We start from the raw sequence: 26,935 nt of genomic DNA on the forward strand, positions 1-26,935 counted from the left end.
CTCAGTGTCCGGCGTGTGTTGTGTGTCGTCCATCCGTCAACATTTTCTAAAAAAATCTTCTTGAAAACCACTGGGCAAAATTACACCAAACTTTACAGGAATGATCCTTGGGTGGTCCCCTTTCAGAATTGTTAAAAGAATTTAATTCCATGCAGAACTGTGGTTGCCATGGCAACCAAAAGGAAAAACTTTAAAAATCTTCTTGTCAAAAACTGCAAGGTGTAGAGCCATGATATTTGGCATGTGACATCATCTTATGGTCCTCTATCAAGATTGTTCAAATTGTGCCCCAGGGGTGAAAAGAGGCCCCTCCCCGGGGGTCACAAGTTTTACATACTTATTTAGAGTTATATAGTAAAAAACTTTAAAAATCTAGGCCTTTGATATTTTGTATGTAGCATTGCCTTGTGGTCCTCTACCAAAATTGTTCAAATTATGCCCCAGGGGTTAAAAGAGGCCCTGCCCCGGGGGTCTCAAGTTTTACAGACTTATAATGGAAAAAAAGTTTAAAAATCTTCTTGCCTGAAAATACAAGGCCTAGGCTTTTGGTATTAAGTATGTTGCCTTTCCTAGAGTTTCTCTACCAAATTTGTTTAAATTATGTCCCAAAGGTGAAAAGAGGCCCTGCCCTGGAGGTACCAAGTTTAACATAGACTTATATAGGAAAAAAAGTAAAGATCGTCTTGTCTGAAAGTTCAAAGCCTAGGCCTTTGATATTTGGTATTTAGCATTGCCTGGTGGATCTCTAACAAGTTTGTTCAAATTATGCCCCTGGGGTGAAAAGAGGCCCGCCCTGGGGGTCACTTGTTATAATTATTAATTATATAGGAAAAAATACTTCAAAAATTATATCCTAGACTATTTAATTATAATTACCTAATGACCCCAAGCGATTAGGGATCACTTGATTATGACTTTGACTTACTGACCTACTTTCTTGTTTTTTAAGATATAGCCTTGAAATTTGGATGACATGTACAGTTTTGCGCACCAATCTTAAAACTGACTTTCAGTTAATACCATGAATGTGACCTACTGATCTACCTTCTTAATATTTTAGCATCAGGTTGCCATTCGAAACATGTGGCTCATATTACTCATGTGAGCGATCCAGGGTCATCATGACCTCCTTGTTTAATACAAAATTTCTGGGTTTTTTCTCTCCAAATTTTGAGTGCATTTTCATAGTCTGATTTAAATCTATCAAGCATACACTGGTAAACAGCAGACCCTACCCTTGCTGTGAACCAAAACATCCACTAGATAACGTTATTAGTCCCCCACTGGTTAAAAACCAGTTTCGGGGACTATAGGAATGCGCTTTTCCGTCATTCCGTCCGTCTGTAATTTCGTGTCCATCCATAACTCTTTTATCCATGAAGGGATTTTATTATTACTTGGCACAAATGTTCCCCATGATGAGACGACGTGTCATGTGCAAAACCCGGACCCCTACCTTAAAGGTCAAGGTCACAATTGGAGGTCAACAGGGCTTTTTTCCTGTCCGGTCCATAACTCTCCCATCCATGAAGGGATTTTAATATCACTTGGCACAATTCGAGGGCTGAGCGCGAAACTATTGTAACTGTATATGAATAAAGAACAAGATACAATAGTTTCGCGCTCAGCCCACGAATTGTACCTCATAATAAGACGATGTGTCATGCACAACTTTCAGACCCCTAGCTCAAAGGTCAAGGTCACACTTAGTAGTCAAATGTTAACATGGCATGAACAGGGTCTGTTTCGTGTCTGGTCCATAACTCTGTCATTCATTAAGGGATTTCAATATGTTCTCCATGATGAGACAATGTGTCATGCACAAATCCCGGAGCCCTTGCTCAAAGGTCAAGGTCATACTTAGAGGTCAAAGGTCAAATTCAAGAATGACTTTGTCCGGAGCATTTCTTCTTCATGCATGGAGAGATTTTGATGTAACTTGGCACAAATGTTCAACACATGAGGCACACTTTTTGAATTACGTCCCTTTGTTGATACTATAAATAGATTACATTGTAACTTTTTTATAACTGGCCGTAGGGAAAAATCGAGACCACTTTTCTGTGGTACAACATGCATGTTACATCCAGTATTTAGGTGTATTTTGATCTATCTCTACCTGGTAAAGATTTTCTTGTGGACTTACATTTTATAATTTTTTTTTTTTTTTTAGGATTAATTTCACTGATAACTTTTTGTATATTTGGCCAAAAAAATTAAAAATTCCAAATGAAAACAACTGTATGTTTTTATATAATGCAAATTTTAATCCAAGTGCTTTGTTATATTATATTGTATAATATATAGTACAATATTGTTTATACATCATTGACAGATATCAGTTCATTATGTTATACTGCAGTAGAGAAAATTAGACGCCTTCCAGTAGGGGACTTTTGTATTGCATGGCAATACTTCATCCACTTGTTTAGACTGGGAAAAAGAAAATAGTGCAATGGCGCAAGGTCTTGTAAGTATAATACATGTGGAAGAACATGGATCTTTTCCTTCTTCAAAAGTTTCGGACTTGTAGGAAGGGACGTTGTCATGCAACAGAATTGCATTTCTGTGGACCCAAAAATGATGGTTAGATTTGCCTTGGCCCTTGTCTGTATAGATATCCATCTGTCCGAATTGGTGCTGTGCATAGATATTTGACCTAGTCATCAAACCTCATGGGATTGTTATTCAGCATTGTGAAGTTTGTCAGACAAGAGTTGTGGCTCTTGGCTTAGACAAAATCATGAAGGATCCAGTGTATCAAAAAGTGTATGATCTGGAGTCATCATTATACGCAAGTCTCTGAAAGAGCTGGGTGTATTATGTGAACACCCTTGGCAGTGGGTGGGCAGTCAGTGTCCAAAAGAATGTCTGCTCTCTCAATCAAATAGTTTTCATCCAATCTTCACCAAACTTAGTGACAATGATTGTAGGCATAATATCTCGGCCAAGTTCGATAACCAGCAAAATCGCTTTAGGCGTTCGTTATGGCCCTTGAATTACTCAAATTCTGCAAATTCAGCCTAGTCCACCCTCTTAAGTCAAACAGTTTTCATCCGATCTTCACCAAACTTGGTGACAATGTGTGCATAATATCTCGGCCAAGTTTGATAACTAGCAAAATACCCCTAGGCACTTTTGAGTTATGGCCCTTGAATTACTCAAAAATCTGCAAATTTAGCCTTGTCTGCCCACTAAGTTGAACAGTTTTCATCTGATCTTCACCAAACTCCAGCAAAATCGTCCCAGGCACTCTTGGATAATGGCCCTTGCATTACTCAAAAGACAGCGAAATTAGCCTTAATGTCTGCTCTCTATTAGTCAAACAATTTTCATCCGATCTTCCCCAAACTTGCAGATAATGTTTGTCGGCATAAAATCTCAGCCAAGTTCGATAACCACCAAAATCGCCCCAGGCAGTCTTGGATTATGACCCTTGAAATACTAAATATCTGCGAATTTAGCTTTGTTTGCTCTCTTAAGTCAAACAGTTTTCATCCGATCTTTACCAAACTTGCTGACAATTTTTATGGGCAAAATATCTCGGCCAAGTTCGATAACCAGCAAAATCCGCCCAGGCGCTCTTGGATTATGGCCCTTGAATTAGACCAGATTTGATGACGGGCGTATTTTGTGACAGTCTGACACTCTTGTTCTTGATAGGAATGATATTCAGCATGCAAAATTACCGGTACTCTGTGGGAATTATCCCCCACTTATTTGAAGAATTGACCACAGTATCAATAACTTTTCTAATGATAGTTTCAGACGTAGGGGAATCTTTTATTGAGTCAGTTCCATATTTAAATTATCTTTGGCCATCTTAGTACTGTCATATATGGCACTTCTTCCTAAATGTATATGCATTATACGCCTATGTCAAGCAGACAATAGGTCTTTGTATAACCCCTAGTAGTGACAGGGTGAGCTTTTGTGATATCATTTTGTCCGTTGTTCGTTCACAATTTCTTTTGAACACGATAGAGACCACATTTTGCAATCAATTTTAATCAAACATTCACACAACTTGTATTGGCATAATATCTCTGTCCCTTTCGAAAACTTGCCAGATCCCATCAAGGGTTCCAGAGTTATGGCCCCTTAAAAGGCCAAAATTTGTTATTTTTGCCTTGTGAACACGATAGAGACCACATTTTCCAATCAACTTTAATCAAACTTGCACACACCTTGTATTGGAATAATATCTCAGTTCCTTTCGAAAACTGGCCAGATCCAATCGTGGGTTCCAGATTTATGGCCCCTTAAAGGGCCAAAATTTGCTATTTTGGCTTTTGCAGCCATATAGACTTCATTTACGGTTTGATTTGATACAAACTTGCAAAATATCTTCAGCAACAAAAAAATCTTGGATTCCATGATGAATCTATCAGATCCAGTCATAGGTACGGAGTTTCGGCCCCTTATTGACCCCTGATAGAGCCAAAATTTGTTTATTATACTGTGTTAACACGATAGAAGTGACATTTTATATTTGATTTTAACCACACTTACACACAACTTATGTCAGAATATGGTCTCTGTTCCTTTCGAAAACTGGCTAGATTCCATCATGGGTTCTGGAGTTATTGCGCCTAAAAGGGGCAAAATTTTCTAGTTTGGCCGTTTCAGCCATATAGAGGTTTCATGTATGATTTACTTTGATACAAACTTGCACAGAATGATTATCTTGATGATTTCTAGGCCTGGATTAAATCTGGGTCATGTCGGGTCAAAAACTAGGTCATCCGGTCAAACCAAAGGAAAAGCTTGTTAACAAACTAGAGGCCACATTTATGACCCTATCTTCATGAAACTTGTTCAGAATGTTTATCTTGATGATTTCTAGGCTAGAATGTTTTTGTGCATGAAATATCTTATGAATTTTCATCTGGGTCATGTAGGGTCAGAAACTAGGTCACCAGGTTAAATCAAAGAATAAGCTTGTTAACATTCAGAGGCCACATTTTTTGGTCTAATCTTAGTGAAAATTAGAATATTTGTATCCATGAAATCACTAGGTAAAACATGTTTACACTGTACGTGTGTGTTACTCAGGTGAGCGACTGAGGGCCATCTTGGCCCTCTTGTTGCATATTTAGACTAGATACTGCACAAACGTCAACCATCAATGCCAGAAAATTGTCAAATGACGTAAATCGTGTCAGTGCTATGTTAAATCCAACAAAAAAAGAAAAAATATTTATCGATATAATAAAAAGCTGTTACTAAATGGGAATATTTGTTAAGATTTGAGAACACTTTTGTACGTGTATACACATTTTGCAACAGAAGCATAATGTTAGGCTCAGCTAAGGACATTGGGTGCAACAACAGTAACATGTTAAGCTCAATAGAGCAGAAGAAGTGCATCAATAGCATCATGTTAGGCTCAATGGAGCACAAGAGGTGCAGCAGTAGCATCATGTTAGGCTCAATGGAGCACAAAAGGTGCAACAGTAGCATCATGTTAAGCTCAATGGAGCACAAGAAGTGCAACAATAGCATCATGTTAGGCTCAATGGAGCACAAGAGGTGCAGCAGTAGCATCATGTTAGGCTCAATGGAGCACAAAAGGTGCAACAGTAGCATCATGTTAGGTTCAATGGAGCACAAAAGGTGCAACAGTAGCATCATGTTAAGCTAAGTGGAGCACAAGGGGTGCAACAATAGCATCATGTTAGGCTCAATGGAACACAAAAGGTGCAACAGTAGCATCATGTTAAGCTCAGTGGAGCACAAAAGGTGCAACAGTAGCATCATGTTAAGCTCAGTGGAGCACAAGGGGTGCAACAGTTGCATCATGTTAAACTCAATGGAGAACAAGAGGTGCAACAGTAGCATCATGTTAGGCTCAGCTGAACACAAGATGTGCAACAGTAACATCATGTTACGCTCAACTGAGCACAACAAGAGGTGCAACAGTAGCATCATGTTACGTTTAACTGAGCACAAGAGGTGATCAGAAGCATCATGTTACCCTGAGCTGAGCACAAGAGGTGCTACAGTAGCATCATGTTAATCACAACTGAGCACAAGAGGTGCAGCAGTAGTATAATGTTAAGCGCAACTGAGCACAAGAGGTGCTACAGTTAAGCCAACTGAGCACAAGAGGTGCAGCAGTAGTGTAATGTTAAGCACAGCTGAACATAAGAGGTGCTACAGTAGCATCATGTTAGTCACAACCGACCACAAGAGGTGCAGCAGTAGTATCATGTTAGTCACAACAAGACCACAAGAGGTGCTACAGTAGCATCATGTTAGTCACAACTGACCACAAGAGGTGCTACAGTAGCATCATGTTAGTCACAACTGACCACATGAGGTGCAGCAGTAGTATAATGTTAAGCGCAACTGACCACAAGAGGTGCTACAGTTAAGCGCAACTGAGCACGAGGTGCAGCAGTAGTGTAATGTTAAGTGCAGCTGAGCACAAGAGGTGCAGCAGCCCGCCCGCTTAGCTCAGTAGGTAAGAGCGTTGGTCTACGGATCGCGGGGACGCGAGTTCGAAGAGGTGCAACAGTAGCATCATGTTACGCTCAGCTGAGCACAAGAAGTGCAATAGTAGTATAATGTTACGCTCAGATGAGCATAAGAGGTGCAATAGTGGTATAATGTTACGCTTAGATGAGCACAAGAGATGTAACAGTAGCATAATGTGCATATGTGCTATTACTTTAACTAATTTAGGTTTAAAACTTGTTTTGATGAAAGATAAATTATTGAAAGTGATATTTAAACTCACAGGAGTTGTTTTGTATAAGAGATGAGCACAAGAGGTGCAATAGTAGTATAATGTTACGCTCAGATGAGCACAAGAGGTGCGATAGTTGTATAATGTTACGCTCAGATGAGCACAAGAGGTGCGATAGTAGTATAATGTTACGCTCAGATGAGCACAAGAGGTGCAATAGTAGTATAATGTTACGCTCAGCTGAAAACAGAGGTGCAACGGTAGCATGATCATGTTTAGCTCATCTGAAAGCTAAAAGGTAAAAACTCTTCAAACAACATCGCCTTAACAACTTAAAATCTGATTTTAAAATAATATCGCAATACAAAAAAGTAAATGTTTCTTTAGTGGCCTTCTGCTTCAAACCAACTTGATCCGTCAAAACCAAGGCTGCCTCTGCATGCCAGTTTTCACAGTATTTTAGCAGAAATATATTTTACACGACTCTGTCATAATTGTTAACTGAGCTGTGAAACTCTGATGAGCGATCTAGGCTCAGTATAGCCCTCTTGCTTATAATTTAATGCTAATGTGCAATTTTTAACTTTGCTTAGATTTTATAAAGACATGAAAAAAGAATATGATCATGTTCAGTAGTATTCAGTGTGTTAATACAACGTTTGGATAAACGGAATATATGCCCATTACATAAATTGAAAATCATTTGAGTTTATGACTTTGATCTTGGCATATTTGTAGGCGGCGATAGGACCTTGGGCAGAGCGCAAAAAATTGTCGGTAGTTTAAAATCACAAATGAAAGTCAAAGTTCACTTCTGATGTTGCATTTTTGTCCGGAGCATAACTGAAAATCTATTCAAGGTATTGACTTAAAACTTTGCACATAGGTAAATAGAAATGAAATGATGTGTAGAGAGAATGGACTTGGTCGGCAGGTCAACAAATACAGCTCGAATGTAAATTTGTCCATGGTTTCGTGTCGTATTAACTTAAAAGCTGTAAAAGAAAATTACTTCAAACATGGAATACGCGTAGGAGGCGATTAGATGATGTGAAGAACGCAAAACCCATGGTCGATAGGTCAAAGGTTAAGGTCATTTAGCTATTTAGGGCTTTGACTTGCAACATGAAATAAAGGTAGGCGGTGACGAGAAGATGTACAGTGCAACAACCCACATTACCCGCAACCGCCATCACCCCTAACAAATTTGACCCCCGGCCTCCCACCTCACCCCTTCCCTCCACCTCAACGAATTTGTGCCCAAGTAACGCTCTACCCCCACCCACGGCCAAACGGACCTGCCCACCATCCTGCCTCTTTCCCCCAACACACAGGCGCACCACTTTTTTCTTCATTTTTCTTCCTCCTGTGATCTCGAAGAAGATTCCTCTTCACCTAGCTTTTTACCTAGATGGCCCAATTTCTGACTTGACCGAAAGGCTGACAATCTTATAAGATTTTTTAAAAACTTTGTTCGAATGGTATTTCTTGACCCCTTTTACGAGGTGCTGGAGTTAACGGCAGAAAAACTATTTAAACGGCTTTTATTACGTACTGCCTGACGGATATTCATCTTCAACTTTGACCGGTAGTATTCTTGCAGAGACCTCTTTCAAATATAGTTTTGCTTGCCCTATATGGAACTGAGCTAAAAACAGAAAAAAAAACTTTCAAGCGACTTTTTCTCACGAACACGTGATAGCTCACCACCAAACTTATTCTGCAGACTTCTGTTATTTTTGTTAGGTTGGTTAAGCTTGGTCTTTAAATGTTGCGAGAGCTGTAACTAGGGACTGCTTCTACGCAAGAACCACTTGATAGATTTTAACCAAACGTGTTATGTAGCATCCATGCAGTGTTCCTTTCCTGGTTCCGCTTGGTCCCTTTTAGGGGCCAACAAAGTAATAAACAGAAAAAAAAACTTTAAAGGACTTCTTTCCATTAAGCGCTGGTTGGATCTTTACCAGATTTGGTCTGTATCATCTCTCTTCTCTCAAACTATTTCATTTGGTTCCCCTTGTCCCCTCCCTCACCCCCACCCCCGTCCCTTTAACTAGAAAACAAAATACAACAGCTACTCCTGTTGATGGCTGTGCGCTAAACTTGGTCTGTTGCATCCTTGTATTTGCCTCTATCTTGTCTCTTTTAACGGCACACCATGCAAAAATTAACCCTAGCTATTAACCGTTTGTTGGATTTTCACCAAACTTGGTCTGTGTGATCCAAAGGGGAGGGGGTCTCAAATTTGTTCACATGTTTCCGCTTGACTAAAAAGTTTCTTTAGGTGTACCTGCACCCATTATGACCTAGTTGTGCCTTCTTGAGACGTGCACTCGCCGGGGGCCGGAGAAATAAACATCTTAAATTTTTAAGGATTTGTTTATATATGCCAGTGCAATCTTTTGTCCTTAAAGAAACATTTTCTTCGAATTGATACAAGTTTGTAAAACTAAATCTTTCAAGTACATAATTTTGTATAAAATGTCGTCCAATTAGGACACTTGCCTACCTAAAATGATATTTTTAAAGTATTATATACATTGCTTAATTTCTTCTGTTAAGTATCAACGAGTTAGTATTGCAGTTGTTTTTACTTGTAAACAAATTATGCTAAAATTCACCAAATTAGTACAAATATGAACTTCTGAAGAATTCTCGAGAAAACAAAACCTAGCTAAATTTACATAAACACCGTTTGTTTGGTTCCTTGATTGTTTTGGGCCGTTTTTAACATTTCAATTACGCAACGGTGAACACCAGTCTGTACCAGCGCTAGCACTGACTTTAAATTGATTTCCACAAATAAACTACGGAGCCTCCGTGGCCACTGACTTCGAAGCCGTGACTTGTTTCTAACCTCTCGAGCCTCTGTGCTTTCGAATCATAGTGCTTAAAGTGATACCTAGGGTCGTCCTCCACCATTAAAAGCCAGAAAGTCGCCATAAGGCCTATAGATGTGTCAGTGTGACGTTAACCCCTCCCCCACCTCCCACAGGCACCAGTATCGGACCTGGGACAAAGAATATGGCCTTGTTTTCATCCTAAATAAGTTCAAAATGAAAAATATGTAATGAAATATGACCCCCTACAAATAATACATATGTCTACTGTTGACATGTCTACTGGTGCCTGTGACTCGAATGTGGAGGATTATATATGACACACGCACTGGACATCATCTGCATGCCAAATCATTTGGACAGCGCTCCTATGGATCAAAGTCGTGACCTCTGGATGCAAAGTGTTGTGCTCGTATTTCTGAGTAAAACAGTTGGGCTTATATGACAAAATGAACATTAAAAAAAATAGTGCTAGATTTTGTACATGTAGTAGGATAGCAGTAGGGTGCACTTATACTTCCTTGCTATTGAGCTAGCTTTTATAGCGACGTGAAAGAGTGTCCATCTTAAGTGTGAGAGGTTCCGATCAAGGCTAATATTGCACGTGTCTTAAATTTATATTTAACTTTTAGGCGAAGCTCATGAAGAAAGTCAAAATGTCTGCGGCCGTGGTCTTTATTCGTGAACTGAAAATATTCAATTTCAGAATGGTAATTAGTTAAATTAAGGCAAGAGCAATTTAGCATTCTTTTCCGTTAAAAAGACTGCCCCAGTCAAAATAAGAAAAGAAATGTCTGGAAATCCTATACTACTGCTGCATATTTACTTGAAAAAATGCGCATAATTCCTCTTACAAAAAAATCCTATATAGATCTATATATAATTAATACAAGAGATCGGGACGCTTTTTTTGTCCTATAACGTTTACAATGACTGGGACGCTTAACAGAAATTAAATTTAATGGCCTAGGTGGGTTATGTAACACAATGTCCTACAAAAAGTTCAATATCAGTTATAGGCATGTACCTGAACTTGACCTAGATTTCGATCATCCTGGTCAGAATTTTTAAATAAGATGGACATATCAATGAAAACTAGATTTAAAACGTATTTAGATCTAGTAACAATGGTTTGAATGTTAATATTCACTTATACAACGTCGTGTCTACATAACAAGCGTTGTATAACATACATGTATGAGTAAAATGGTGGAGGTCATGACATCTGTATTGGCCAATCAGAAAATGGTATACGTACCACGTGGTATTGTTGTGTTTATGTAAGTGTACAAAGTGAGAGGACAAGAAAGAGGGACGGGTGGTATTTGTTGGAAAAATGGTTGATCTAGCCAGGCAGGCGTTTAACTCTAAAAATTATGAATTAGCCACTGAAATTTATGAACGATCTATATCAGAATATGGACCTAAACCGGAATTACTCCTTGGATTAGCAGACAGTTTCGCACGTGCTGGTCATTTTGAGAAGGCCTTTACTGCCTATTCAAAGGCTTGTCGTGTTGGAAGTGTTTCTCATAAAGATTTAAAACACTTGGTTTCGTCTTTAGTGAACTCTGTAAAACAAGACAAGCAGGTAGACACAGATATGAACAGGAATGTGACATTCGAATGCTTGATATGCCGAAATATGATTTATGATCCTGTGACTATACCATGTGGTCATACGTTTTGTAGATCATGTTTAAGGAAAGACTTAACTAAACAATGTAAAAATTGTGGAACTATAAACCATAATTTGAATGTTTCGAGGATCAAATCTAACATTCTTTTATCACAAATCATAGAACATTGGTTTCCTGATCACTGCAAAGCAGTGAAAATCAAGAAAGACGCAAATGACGCTTTTCAATCATGTAAATTTAAAGATGCAATAAAACTTTATTCAAATGCTATTGAAATGGGTAAGTATTGCTTTGTTTTTGGTCTTATTATTGGAATTTATTGTTACGAAACTGTTTCATAACCATCAAGTATAAGCGGTGCAGAAGTACATTTATTCCAGTTCGTTATATCCCGCTCCGCATTGAACATGTATGGTGTATAACATTTAGAACTGTATATTGTCAGGTGTTTATTGTTAACTGCTGTCCAACTTTACAGAAAACTTTGCTGTGCAGATAATTTATTACCGTAATAATTCTGTAATGTACCGTACTAATAACCAAAGGATAGATAACTCTTGCAACTCTGATTCAAAATTAAAAAAAAAATGTCCACTAAAACATCAAAGTGATCACAAACAGTTTTCAGATCTAGTTTATTGTTTTACATATAGAGTATCCATTTATAATATCTGATTTTAAAAGCAACTAAGGGCGCAGATTGGAAACTACACACTGTTTTCCAAAGTGAAAGTACATGTTAAAATCTAGGACATGACTAAATTAGCATTCCGTGAATTAACTGATCAATATGAATCTGTAGATTTCATTTTTGAAAGCTAAATTGCTTCGTCATGCACACGTAAGAGTCCAAAAACTTGATTTTCATTTAGTAATAAGTGGTGAGTGTTCCTATATAGGTACATTTTTATAGTGAAAATTTGTTTCAACTTTGAGGCTTTTGAGGCTATGTTTAGGAAATGCTTTCTCATATATTATTATATGTAAGACATTTGGAGGTCAGGTCCCTTCCAAGTTCTACTCTTCATCCCTGCTGAGAAGGCTAAGGGGCTGGTTTGCCCTTCTTAACCTTTAAGTTTTTGTCTGGGCTGCTGGTGTGCACCCAATTGCGGGCATGCTTTTAATTGTGTCAAAAATAGTACTTTTACCAGCTCAACTAAAGTGGCAGTTGATTTTTTTAACTGTTGAATGGAGAGTTGAGCTATTACAAACACTCAAACAGTGGTGTCTGCAATCTCTTACTTATATTTTAGTTCTGGTCATTCATAGAGGTTACTGGTTACATTAAGGGCTTGGGGAGGGGGGAATGTGGTATTGCCCCCTTTTAAATTGGAGTGAACCCCTGGTTTGTTCATTTATCAGTTAAAGTTCTAATTAAAAGGACCCATGTTCCCCCTCTTATCTGCAACTTCCACCTTATTTGATAAGTAAAGAAGCCCCTGCAGCCTTCAGAGATTAAGATACTTAACTTACAAATCGTGGTTAACAAGTAAACCAGGAAGAAAAGGTGTGAGAGGTAAAAGATCAGTCTTGTAAGAGTTAACAGACTCAATCAAACCGAGTCTGCAATTTTCACAGTTTGCCTTGTTCTTGGTGCTTCTGAGGGACCTACTTTCCAGATTTTATTAAAGTGTCAGTCTTGATTAAATAAGTTTCCAGTTGCTTTCTACTTATTGTACCAGTTGCTTGCTCACCAGACTGGAAATCGCACTTTGGTTGGTAATTCCATGCCATACTCCCGTAAAAAGAACTATATATTTATGGAAAGGATTTGTGCATTATATTCTATATCATAGGTTTATTTCAAACTGGATTTAAGTCAAATACCTGTAGAGTTGCTGTTTGTTCCTAAATTAATAAAGACTATAGTTCTCGTATTTGTAAAAAATACATATTACTGAAATTTACTTGACCACAGACACATAAACACATGATGATATAACCACCTGTATTATTTTTCAGCCCCAACAGATCATATTCTATGGAGTAACCGTTCACATGCTCTCTGTAGACTGGATCGCTATCAGGAAGCTCTGGGTGATGCTGAACATGTTTTACAGTTGAGACCAGACTGGCCAAAAGTAAAGATCTATTTTATTCTGTTAATATCACATCAAAGGCCTGTGATTTATTTAAACCAGTAGTAGTAATATTAATACTACTACTTTAACTACAAGATTTTTATCATTGCATTATTTGTGTGTGAGTAGAATGACCTTTATCATTCAACTTTTTTTGCACATTTGTATTTAATTTCAAGGGAGGTGAATGACTGCTCTATAGATAAGAACTGAAATGTAATGTACCTATTGCCTATATTGGCATATGTAAGAAAAAGACATTACTAAATTTTGTTTATACATTCCAGGGCTATTTCCGACGGGGTTGTGCATTATTTGGTTTGGGAAGTTATGAGGAATCTGTGGTAGCCCTTCTGCAGTGCCTGGCCTTGGATTCATCAGTAGACACAGCTAAAGATTATCTGGCAAAGGTACGAAACATCTGTTATCATTAACCAGTAGTCTGCTGGCGGCAAGTGATCTGCCTTTGAGACCAGAGCAGACCAAGATCAGCCGTCACATCAAACCAGTGGAACTGCCCAAATTGAATGATTGAACAATCCATTTTAAAAATAAGCATGGTAAAAGGTTGACCAACACCTTGTCCACACAAATATGTGTCCACATGACCAATCAGGAAAACTTCAGTAAAGCAAATAAAGTCTGGGAAAAAAAGGATTGACTTTTAAATCCACCCTCTTATTATTTAAGCTTAGCAGGTCTTATTATGAATTAAAAATATTATTAATCTAAAAATATATGTATACTGACAAGCGGTAAAAAGGTTTGTTCATTGTATTGACCGAGATATCGTATTGTATGACTATTGTATAAACCTGGTTTGGCTAAGTTTTATAACCTGATAGGCAATAAATAGAGCATAGCAATGTTATATATTGATATATATATAGACATATTTACAGTCAGTGTATATAACCTTATGTTAAGTAAGGCAAAAAAAAAGCACAAATGATATTATTGTCTTCATTGCCAGTTTTGTTGAATTCTAAGATTGCTTTCGTTGATAAACATTGATACATGATACAAAACCATTCCTTTGAATTTAACAAAGGTACTTTGATTGTACATACTGAAATCAAAGTGCTTCTGCTGATAAAAGAGAAATCTTTTCTTAAAATTGAACTAGGTTTCATAACATTATGATCACTGAAGAACTAAATGTAGGATTTTGTAACATTTATATCATTGAAGAACAAAATGTAGAACTCGTGTTTAACCAGTCAGTTATATCAGTTGTTTATACAACTAAGTCAGAGTTAAGTTACAATTTTGACAAGCTGTTCAAATATTTTTTATTTTGGCCATGTTTAAACTACAGTTAGATAATACAGTATGTATGTATTGTATAATTTTGTATTTTTATCCTAAATGTCATACTTTGTATAAGAATAAAGTTAGGAAATCAAAATTAGTCTCTTATCTTGAAGTCATACTATGTGTCAAGTTAACATTTGAGCCATGCCATGAGAAAACCAACATAATGGCTTTGTGACCAGCATGGATCCAGATCAGACTGCGTGGATGTGCAGGCTGGTCTGGACCCATGCTGGTCGCAAAGCCACTATGTTGGTTTACTCATGGCGCGGCTCATTTATGCAAGGACATCAGACATTACTGTTTATTCACTAAATGCTAATTACCTGGGATAAAAGACTTTGTGTGAATGCAAACTAGTATGTTGTCAAATTTTTAAAAATGATATAAATTAGAAGTCGAAATGGTCTCTTGAATTATATGGAGAAATGAAAGAACATTGTCAAACAAGCCTTTTTTATTTTGGTAAAATTATTATTGGCTTTTTTTTCAGCTGTCTGCTTAATATATTCCCAGTTGTGATATTACCTGAAAATTTTCAATTGATCATCTAGGGACTGATAATTCTGTTTGTTTTATTTCTTGCATTCTAAAAAGATGACAGTATATTAAGATATATGTTGTAAACATAAAGCTCTGTTTTACAAACATTCCGACATCTGATTTCAGGCTCTGCATAACATAATTGTACCACTCTCTCCTGATGATCCGAAGACTGCAGAATTGCAGCGAGAATTAAATCCCTCTTTGCTTGATCAGCTAATCCGCTCCAACTTTGACACATCTTTACTTCTACCTAGTGTGACTGTAGACACTGTTCGACAGTTGAAGGAAATCATCACAGACACTGTTGCCACAGCAACCAATTTCCTCGAAGGCAGGAACAGAACAAACACTAATGATCAGGTATATGATACTGTATGACATAATGTTTCTATGTTGAAAGGTTTCATAATCATTTTTACTGTATCTTGATTGTTACGTAAGAGGGTTTTAAAGCTCAGTAAGGTCTACATTTAATTGGTACAGCCATTAAAACCTGATTACGATCTGGTGTTAAACATTACACTGTAAGGTTACAGTGGTTAAAAAGCAGTTAAGTCTTGAGTAAAATGTTACAGTGTCATAAACTCATTAAGGTCTTGAAGCAGTTGTTTGTCATATTCTTATCTTAACCTCTCAGTGAAAGAATTTAAATCAGAACAACTTTATCTTTTCATATAAATTCTTCTGTGTTTTTATTAAACATTGTAAAAACAAAAAAAACAAATATACATGTTGTTTAAAGGTGAAAGATAAGCATGTAGATCTCACTCTGTATATTTATGCATTGAGTTCTTTTTGTGCCGAAAACTGCATTACCTCAATTAGCAGGCAAATGTTTATTAAAATATTGTTATATCATCTGCCTAGATAGTTACATAGCTAGCATTATGTAGCTCAACCACGTGTCTATCTACTGCACACAATGACAAGCTATTAGATAATGTAAGTTATATAACCTAACACATGCAACAAAATGCAAAATAACGTGACTTAAAGGAAGATAATGATACATTCAGTGTAGTAAATAATCCTCCTACTGACCTAGTTTAACACGCTGATTTAATTATCTGTATGGGTTTTTCTTTTTTACTAGAACTCAGGATTAATATATTCAAGGACTGAAGCATCAACTTCTCAGCAACCTGAAGGAAAATGTGAGTATATTTTTTTGTCTTGAATAGAATTTAAGGTGTATGTTATGGATATGGCTCAATAGAATGTAAAAAAGTCAGAATTTGCCATTTACATAATGATTGATAAATTATTTTGTACACAGATTGTTTCTATGATAGTTCTAGTAATTTCAAACAGTTACATGTAACTAGTGAATGGCTAGCAGTCAACTGTTCATGTAAAACCAGTACAATTTCTGGCAGGTACAATTTTCCACCATGACTTTGACAAAATTAATCACAGTTAGCTTATAAAACATACAAACTGTATGGCTGATAAAAATATATTGATTTATATAACTAGTGTTATATAAACTACTTAACCTACTAGTACTCAGTCTATAAATAGATTTTCATTATTTATATCTGATGATCCATGTGTTTATACATACTAATCGGGTGTCATATCAAGCTGTACTGGCTGATATTCACTATCTGTCTCCAGAGTCTGTTGAATTTGAATTTGATTATGAAACAATTTTTGTCATTGATATCTTAATTACATATATAAGATATAATTTAAATTGTTTAGTTGTGATGGTCTGTCTCAACATGAATTTAATCATGAAGTTCTGTAAAATTTGTTGTTAAATTTTCAATCTCACTGTGACTAAAAATGTCATGTGAACATAGAGACTTGGACTAGTCATGACCATTCAAGTTCAAGTTTAATGTTATACAAGCGGTCAAGCGTAAGGTCAACCACTGGTTCACCTGTCAGTGTAGTTATGTACTTAAAGCAGTCAAGTGACAATTGTTAAATGTTTGGTGTATACTTATGGTCATTAACAAAATAAAGAAACATATATATATATATGCCTTTTATTATTTAAATTAAAATATTATATAAATATAAAAATGTGTTTATGGAGTAAACAAATTGTCAGTTATGTTGTCAATTAATTATGTATATCTACTCTGGTAGTTATGACATTTTTTTTTCTTTATACTAGGTTTATCAGCACCAAGTTCTCGTGCAAACACACCTGTCTACTCCCCAAAGAGAACTTACTCAGAAGCTTCAAACATGTGTTACCTCAGCCAGATGGATAATGAAACAAGTAATGAGCCTGTTGATATGGTTACCAATGCCAACCAATCAAACAATGATAATAAAGGTAAATTTCAAGATGTATTTTTTTAGAGTCACAAAATTTCAGGGCAGAATGAGAATTTTTGCCAAAGAATTTAAATAGTGCTAATTATTTAAATGTGGTTTGGTAAGAATTGAATGATCAAAATTCAAAATGAAATTCTATGTTAAACATCTAACAGATCAGTCATTTTTAGCTCACCTGTCACAAAGTGACAAGGTGAACTTTTGTGATCGCGCAGCGTCCGTCGTCTGTCCGTGCGTGCGTAAACGTTTGCTTGTGACCACTCTAGAGGTCACATTTTTCATGGGATCTTTATGAAAGTTGGTCAGAATGTTCAACTTGATGATATCTAGGTCAAGTTCGAAACTGGGTCACGTGCGGTCAAAAACTAAGTCAGTAGGTCTAAAAATAGAAAAACCTTGTGACCTCTCTAGAGGCCATATATTTCATAAGATCTTCATGAAAATTCCTCAGAGTGTTCACCTTGATGATATCTAGATCAAGTTCGAAACTGGGTCACGTGCCATCAAAAACTAGGTCAGTAGGTCAAATTATAGAAAAACCTTGTGACCTTTCTAAAGGCCATATTTTTCATGGGATCTTTATGAAAATTGGTCAGAATGTTCACCTTGATGTTATCTAGGCCAAGTTCGAAACTGGGTCACATGCGGTCAAAAACTAGGTCAGTATGTCAAATAATAGAAAAACCTTGTGACCTCTCTAGAGGCCATATATTTCATAAAATCTTCATGAAAATTGCTCAGAATGTTCATCTTGATGATATCTAGGTCAGGTTTGAAGCTGGGTCACGTGCCGTCAAAAACTAGGTCAATAGGTCAAATAATAAAAAACCTTGTGACCTCTCTAAAGGCCATATTTTTCATGGGATCTTTATGAAAGTTGGTCTGAATGTTCATCTTGATGATATCTAGGTCAAGTTCGAAACTGGGTCACATGCGGTCAAAAAATAGGTCAGTAGGTCTAAAAGTAGAAAAACCTTGTGACCTCTCTAGAGGCCATACTTGTGATTGGATCTTCATAAAAATTGGTCAGAATGTTCATCTTGATGATATCTAGGTCAGGTTCAAAAGTGGGTCACATGTCATCAAAAAGTAGGTCAGTAGGTCAAATAATGAAAAAACCTTGTGACCTCTCTATAGAGGTCATATTTTTTATGGGATCTGTATGAAAGTTGGTCTGAATGTTTATCTTGATGATATATAGGTCAGGTTTGAAACTGGGTCAACTGCGATCGAAAACTTGGTCAGTAGGTCTTAAAATCGAAAAACCTTGTGACCTCTCTAGAGGCCATACCCTTAAATGGATCTTCATGAAAATTGGTCAGAATATTCACCTTGATGATATCTAGGGCAAGTTTGAAACTGGGTCACGTGCCTTCACAAACTAGGACAGTAGGTCAAATAATATAAAAGCCTTGTGACCTCTCTAGAGGCCATATTTTTCATGGGATCTGTATGAAAGTTGGTCTGAATGTTCATCTTGATGATATCTAGGTCAAGTTTGAAACTGGGTCAACTGCGGTCAAAAACTAGGTCATTAGGTCTAAAATTTGAAAAATCTTTTGACCTCTCTAGAGGCCATATTTTTCAATGGATCTTCATGAAAATTGGTCAGAATTTTTATCTTGATGATATCTAGGTCAAGCTCAAAACTGGGTCACAGGAGCTCAAAAACTAGGTCACTTTGTCAAATAATAGAAAAAACGACGTCATACTCAAAACTGGGTCATGCGGGAACAGGTGAGCGATTCAGGACCATCATTGTCCTCTTGTTCAACATACAAGCCGCCTCATGTGGTTCTGGGACGATCTGTGTATAAAAAGAATTGGAACTTACCCTTGCATCTTGCATGATCCTAAGAGGCGACTAATAGTATCTTAACACTTGGTTTTGCTGTAACTCTGTGATTTCAGCAGGTATGAAATTTTTGATTCCATACCTCATGTTTTTATTATGTCTCCCCCAGGAGACATATTGTTTTTGCCCTGTCCGTCCGTCCGTCCGTACGTCACACTTCATTTCCGAGCAATAACTGGAGAACCATTTGACCTAGAACCTTCAAACTTCATAGGGTTGTAGGGCTGCTGGAGTAGACGACCCGTATTGTTTTTGGGGTCACTCCATCAAAGGTCAAGGTCACAGGGGCCCGAACATTGAAAACCATTTCCGATCAATAACTAGAGAACCACTTGACCCAGAATGTTGAAACTTCATAGGATGATTGGTCATGAAGAGTAGATGACCCCTATTGAATTTTGGGTCACTCTGTCAAAGGTCAAGGTCACAGGGGTCTGAACATGGAAAACCATTTCCAATCAATAACTAGAGAACCACTTGACCCAGAATGTTGAAACTTCATAGGATGATTGTACATGCAGAGTAGATGACCCCAATCGATTTTGGGGTCACTCCATCAAAGGTCAAGGTCACAGGGGCCCGAACATTGAAAACCATTTCCGGTCAGTAACTTGAGAACCACTTGACCCAGAATGTTGAAACTTCATAGGATGATTGGTCATGAAGAGTAGATGACCCTTATTGATTTTGGGGTCACTCTGTCAAAGGTCAAGGTCACAGGGGCCTGAACATGGAAAACCATTTCCGATCAATAACTAGAGAACCACTTGACCCAGAATGTTGAAACTTCATAGGATGATTGTACATGCAAAGTAGATGACCCCTATCGATTTTGGCGTCACTCCATTAAAGGTCAAGGTCACAGGGGCCTGAACATTGAAAACCATTTCCGGTCAGTAACTTGAGAACCACTTGACCCAGAATGTTGAAACTGAATAGGATGATTGGTCATGCAGAGTAGATGACCCCTTACGATTTTGGGGTCACTCTGTGAAAGGTCAAGGTCACAGGGGCCTGAACATTGAAAACCATTTCCGGTCAGTAACTAGAGAACCACTTGACCCAGAATGATGAAATTTCATAGGATGATTGGTCATACAGAGTAGATGACCCCTAATGATTTTAGGGTCACTCTGTTAAAGGTCAAGGCCACAGGGGCCTGAACATGGAAAACCATTTCTAATCAATAACTTGAGAACCTCTTGACCCAGAATGTTGAAACTTCATATGATGATTGTTCATGCAGAGTAAATGACCCCTATTGTTTTTGGGGTCACTCTGTTAAAGGTCAAGGTCACAGGGGCCTGAACATTGATAACCAGTTCCGATCAATAACTAGAGAACCACTTGACCCAGAATGTTGAAACTTCATAGGATGATTGAACATGAAGAGTAGATGACCCCTATTGATTTTGGGGTCACTCTATTAAAGGTCAAGGCCACAGTGGCCTGTTCATGTAAAATCATTTTTTGGAAATAACTTGAGAACCACTTGACCTACAATGTTGAAACTTAATAGGATGATTGGACTTGCAGAGTAGATGACCCCTATTTATTTTGAGATCACTTGATCAAAGGTCAAGGTCACAGAAGCCTGAACAGTGACTTGAGAACCACTAGGCCAAGAGTGTTGAAATTTAGGGGGATGATTGGACATGCCAAGTAGATGATCCCTATTGCAACCAACCATCAGTGTCCCTTTGACTTTTGCTCCTGACCCCTATTGACTTCTTGCCTATAGGACTTTGCATTGGGGGAGACATGCGCTTTTTTACAAAAGCATTTTCTAGTTTCTATGTAAATGAGATATGGAAACAAAATTTGTAGTCCTGTTTGGCGCCATATAACCTATACTGTGTTGGTGCACTGTAAAACCCAAATAAAAAAACAACAAAAAAACCAAAAAAAAAATTCGAGCTTAGTTTATAATCAGTTGTCAAGACTTCTTAGTGTGATCAAGCATACTTGACATTGAAATGGGAATTATAGGTTGTTAAGTTTTATTATTACACACATTTCTTATGTTGTACATTTCTGAATCTATTTAAAGTGAAGTTATGTTATTTCAGATGCACCGAGAGCCATCAATTTGCCAAGTATTGATCCAAGTGTGGTAAATAAGGAAGACTTTGAGTGCAGTCTATGTTACCGATTGTTACACCTGCCTGTGACCACACCCTGTGGTCACATTTTCTGCCGTCCATGTCTCGACAAGGTGCTAGATCATAAAACAGAATGCCCACTATGCAAGAGCTGTCTGGCAGAGGTAAATAATCATTACACATGTTATTTCCTTTTTCCCCTTTTGTGTTAGGGAAGACAAAAAACATGTGCATGAGATTTGTTTGAAATGGTGCTGAATTTGATCCCCTAAACTTTTCCGTTCTGATATAACTGAATTGATAATGTATTTCATGTTGCAGTTAGTTACCTGTAATTATGGAGTACTTACAATAGCTGATTAACTTGATAAATTTGCTGCCCTTGACCACATAAACTGTAATTTCCACTGGTGTCTGTATCAAACTCTTTCTGGGGGAAATGACCTATATTATTAAGTACAGTATATGTAGGCTATCTTACCTTAATAGTTTATTGGTCCAGTGGTAATTACAGGGGATATAATTTGGAATCATTTGAAGCTTGTTCAGTCAGTTGCAATTATTCATATCTCTTATCTCAAAGCTTGAATAGGTTATTATATGTAACTGACTGATCAAAGAGTATAGAGAAACTTATTCAACTTTTAATCATGTGATTGACCAACAGGTCTTGCTGTTTGGTTCATTCCTTAAGTTACTGAAGTAAAATTTAATTTGGTAGCTTTTGTTCAATAAACAGATATAGAGTTATAGCCATGCTGGAAAAAATCATCTAAAAATAGGTTGTAAAAAAGAAGGATAGCCATTTGCTGAAAGCGTACACATTTTGAATATTGGAGTGATAGTGTCGATAAAAACCAGTTGCTTTTGTCGTTATAGTATCTGGCTGAAAGAAGACAAGCTGTGACAACTGCTGTTGAGAATCTGCTAGAAGCCTACTTACCTGCAGAAACCAGATTGAGAAAACAACAACATGAGGAGGAACTGAATGAAATAGCAGGGTAAGGAGTGCCAGTTTATACTTTTCGTTAATGTAAGTGCTTATTAATGTCTGGTAAGAGATTATAGAGCTCTAGTTTATGCATTCCTGTATTGAAGTTTGTAGAAACAGCCATCATAGGATGTTGTGGCTTTTCCCTTTATGGTGTATAGCAAAATATATAAAAATACTGTCATCAGAAACTGCTACTCTGTTTGAGCCGTGAAATTTAAGAGCAAGATGTTATTGAACTCTTGTATTTACAAATTTTTTTTTTTCATTTCAGGTTAGGATTTGAGAACCAGCGTGAAATCCCTGTATTTGTGTGTACTCTGGGATATCCATATGTACCTTGTCCTCTGCACATATTTGAGCCACGTTACCGACTTATGGTACGACAGTGTATGGAAACAGGTAGTCGTCAGTTTGGCATGTGTACAGCTACAGGGGATGGAGAGTAAGTTGTTAATTTTCTTAGATGTTTGTGGGTGGACTAAATTTAATTGTAATTGTATATTTTTTGTTAATGTGTACTCTGGTAATAAGAGCTTCTCACTCTTCCAGTGTTTTGTATGTGACAAAAAATAATGGAGTTGAAAAACAGTTTGAAGATAAATGTTTTCTTTATTTATTTTATTCATTTTGGTTACTTTGATTTAGATTCATTATTTTCCCCATCTTTTTTAGGGAGGATTTCTCAGAGTATGGATGTATGCTTGAGATTAGAGATGTGCAGTTTTTCCCTGATGGCAGATCTCTCGTAGATACTGTAGGTGGGAAGAGGTTTAAGGTGTTGAGTAGAGGCCAAAGGGAAGGGTACAGTACAGCCAAGGTGGAGTTTTTACAAGATCAACCTGCAGATAACATAGAAGGTCAGTTACTGATAGTTTACTTGAAAATATGAATATACCCTACGACCAGATTGACAAATAGATCTATATGTAGAATTCTGCTTAGTTAACTCTATCTGGCATCAATGGGAGCATGGTAATACATGGGATCAGCTTTTTAGTTTGAATAGAAGCTGTGACTGATGAACCTTATAAAGACCTAGGATATTTTAGTCAAACCCAGGTTTCAGTTTGACTGTACAATGTCGGGCTTAAATGATTTTTTGTCAAGCCCATAAGGGAGCGAAGACATAGTTGTCCAAATGGCTGTTTGGTGCATGTGCGTGTGTCAGTGCATCCATCCGGATTTCTTTGTCCGGACCATAAGTTTGTCATTGATTGTGGGACTTTAAAATAACTTGGCACAATTGTTCACCACCAAGAGACGGCGTGTCGCGTGCAACACCCGTGTCAATATCTTAACGGTCAAGTTCACATTTGGAGTTTTAAGGTCAAATATGGCTAAAAATGACCTTGTCCAGACAATAACTTCGTCATTTAATGCGGAATTATAAATTAAAACCTGGCACAATTGTTAACCATCATGAGATGGTGTGTCGCGTGCAACACCAGCATCAATATCTTAAAAGTCAAGGTCACACTTGGAGTTTAAAGGTCAAATATGGTTATAATTGACCTTGTCCGGACAATAACTTTCTCATTGATTGTGGGATTAAAATAACTTGGCACAAATGTTTGTCTCAGTGAGACAGAGAATCGTGTGCAACTCTGGGTCCTTTTGACAGCTGGCAGGCTCGAAATGTTGCCCTTGGGCATCTAGTTTCTTCAATTTTGCCTCATCGGTGTTTATTCACAAGCTTATTAAGGGTTGCATAATTAAGAGTTATGGCAGTTTTTCATTTTACCCAGGATATTAGATATAAAATGACATGTATAAAATCACATTGCCACTCAGTACTGAATTATAACACAAATAAATGTATGTGAAGGAAGGTGCCAATCCAGGTTAGAAAGACACATGAATTCTTGTAAAATTGAAACCAGAGTCATGTGAATTTGTATCCAAGTTCTGTCAGTTTTGTTACAAGGACACCACTTGCTTCTGCCACCTTGACACAGATCATACTGTAGGAAGTGTCTCTTCTTAAATGCCCTTTTGTCAGTGATATTTGTCAAAAAGTTTTATTGCATGCAAAATTTTATTACCTTCCTTTACAGTTAATTGTTCATAAATTTTTGTGCAGTATTGAATTAGTGCTTTTCTGACCATATAATTATTCTGTTATATAAGAAGCCTTATTGGACTGCTATTCCATTTATTTGTCTCTCTTTTCCAGAATTAAAATCATTGTCAGATGATTTGTACGGAGTATGCAAGAGCTGGTATGAAAGTTTACCTCAAACTCAACAAACTCAGATCCGCCAGCACCTTGGAGATTTTCCTAGCCCAGAGGCTGACAACAACTACGGGCAGAATGGAACTGCCTGGCACTGGTGGATGATAGCAGTTCTACCTTTAGATCCTAGGATTCAGGTTGCAATGCTTGCTATGCAATCGTATAAAGAGCGACTTCTCGGGCTGAAGAAAGTGTTAGGATTTTTGAAACATAAACGTGACAGTAAATGACTAGTCATTGTACTGTCGATAATAATTATTTTCATAAATGTTCTATTCAGATATGCCCTGGGTTAAACTTGACATAGTGGCAGTATATACATCTGATAAATATATATTCAGAAACTGACAGTAATTTGCAAATGAATGAAACATTGTTTTATTAACACTTAGCCTGCTGGCGGCAGATGGTTATGCCTTTGTGACCAGTGCAGACCAAGATCAGCCTGCACATCTGTGCAGTCTGATCATGGTCTGCACTGTTCGCTATACAGTCAGTAAATTTTCAGTGAAAACCCCTTTGAATAATAAGTGGTACTGTCCAAATTAAAAGATGGTCCAGTCCATTATAGAAATATAGCAGGGTAAGGGTTAGAAGAATCAGTGCGTCTTAGTGATAAGAGAGACATGATATCAGATAACAGCACCATCTGAGCTGTCAAAAAGTTTTACAAAAACCTTATGCAACAACAAGAACAGCAGGTACCCTGTATAATTCAGTCAACTGATTATTGTTTGATTGACAGCTGAAGTTGTTTTTACTTTTTTGTTTATGTTGATACAGTATGGAAGTGTATTCAGTTACATGTATTTATTTGATTGTTGTAAGTTGAAGACTGATTATTTTCTGGTACTATTTAGATCCAGGGCCCACACTGGGCTGAAAAAAGTTGGAGCCACCTTTTTTCTCGGGAACGGTAGGGAGGGTGCTGGAGAGGTTTCCCTTCCTGCGGCGCGTTGAAAATTTTTGTTACTTCCCATAAGCAAATGGTGATATTCTAGCTATATAGGGGGACTTTTGAATGAAAGTGGGTATACCTCTAAAGCAAGTTTTGTATTTTAAAATGTTGTTGGATGTTTGAAGCAACCTGTCTGAAATATTTTTCCATTACAGCTTCTTTTTGTTGTGGGCCTACTATGTAAATGCATGGCCCGGGGGCTGTGTTTTTTGGTGCTCTGTGCTTCCGAGAAATCTACCCTGATACAGGATTACATTTCAAATCCATTCCTAACTTTTAAAGACATTCAAAAAACTTGGCAAACACCTTTACTAATTACTTACTAAGATCACAGACACGGATCCAGTGTATTTTTATTTTTTTTTATTAATATAAAAAAACAACCTTTTTTCACACAAATTTTATATGCTTTCTATATGTTAGTCAAATGGAAAAAAAAAATGATGACAAAAATCCGGTCACAGTGTTGTGTATGATATTGTGACCGGATTTTTTGTCATCATTTTTTTTTCATTTGACTAACATATAAAAAGTATATTTGTGTGAAAAAAAAGGATGTTTATATTAAACAAAAAATACACTGGACCCGTGCCTGTGACTAAGATACTGTCTGACGGTGGCGACAACGTTAAAAAATTCATCAAACCATTCATTATTTTGCCGATTTATTTATTTATTATTTGATCCATGGAAATTAAAGGCATCAATCATTTAATCTGCCGTAATGACAACAAAACAAAAAGATTATTTTAACCCGATAATCGGTTGCTAATTGATTGCAAATTGCATCTTCTCGCGTGTCAAGATGTTTATTACACATTGTTGTATGTAAAAGTAAACGCAGACTGGGTAGTACTATCCCGAAATAAGTTAATTTTATAAGGTAATATTATCGGAACCAGTCAACTGTTTTTTAACATAATTTCTCAGAGGTTACGATTTATAACGTCTAAAATGGCGGTCCAAATTACGAACATTTTTTCATTTTCGCCACTCGCGATTTTTCTTCGCCACTTTCATCGCAGATTCGCCAAATGGCTCGAGTGGCGAACGACAGCGTGGGCCCTGAGATCGTAGCTAAGTTATTTGATAGTGACTTTGAAAGAGCATGCTTACCACACTCTTAAAGAAAGACCATAAACAGGAGGAATTAATTCAGTAACAGTAAATCTGTTCCCCTTGGCCTTCCTCTGAAATTTTTAAAAAAATACCAAAAGTTCCTGAAGTAGTACTTGTATAAATTACAGAAAGATTGTCTATGAACTGTTAAGGCAATTCGAGGGTTCAACGCAATAAGGGCGTATCTACATATGATTATTATATGTAGATACGCCCTTATTGCGTTGAACCCTCGAATTGTGCTTTTCTCAAAGGATCACATCAGATTTA

At 37.1% G+C, this 26,935-nt stretch overlaps 1 protein-coding gene across 1 annotated transcript; it reads left to right on the forward strand.

Annotated features, from left to right (window-relative positions):
- The first annotated feature begins 10,802 nt into the window (after nucleotides 1–10,802).
- Nucleotides 10,803–25,891, forward strand: LOC123556653 (LON peptidase N-terminal domain and RING finger protein 1-like). The gene is made up of 11 exons (XM_045347543.2): nucleotides 10,803–11,450; nucleotides 13,134–13,252; nucleotides 13,540–13,662; nucleotides 15,236–15,472; nucleotides 16,206–16,266; nucleotides 17,238–17,402; nucleotides 21,329–21,525; nucleotides 22,241–22,362; nucleotides 22,627–22,797; nucleotides 23,028–23,212; nucleotides 24,529–25,891. The coding sequence occupies exons 1-11, from the start codon at nucleotides 10,868–10,870 to the stop codon at nucleotides 24,816–24,818; spliced, it is 2,253 nt and encodes a 750-aa protein (XP_045203478.1). The 5' UTR covers nucleotides 10,803–10,867; the 3' UTR covers nucleotides 24,819–25,891.
- The last annotated feature ends 1,044 nt before the right edge of the window (nucleotides 25,892–26,935 follow it).

This window comes from Mercenaria mercenaria, chromosome 5, assembly GCF_021730395.1.
Source record: "Mercenaria mercenaria strain notata chromosome 5, MADL_Memer_1, whole genome shotgun sequence".
NCBI classification, from domain to species: domain Eukaryota; kingdom Metazoa; phylum Mollusca; class Bivalvia; order Venerida; family Veneridae; genus Mercenaria; species Mercenaria mercenaria.

Coding starts and splice junctions, on each gene's coding strand:
- LOC123556653 (XM_045347543.2), top strand. CDS start 10,868: ATGGTTGATCTAGCCAGGCAGGCGTTTAACTCTAAAAATTATGAATTA. Junction 21,526..22,240: donor GCAAGAGCTGTCTGGCAGAG/GTAAATAATCAT, acceptor TTGTCGTTATAG/TATCTGGCTGAAAGAAGACA. Junction 22,363..22,626: donor GAACTGAATGAAATAGCAGG/GTAAGGAGTGCC, acceptor TTTTCATTTCAG/GTTAGGATTTGAGAACCAGC.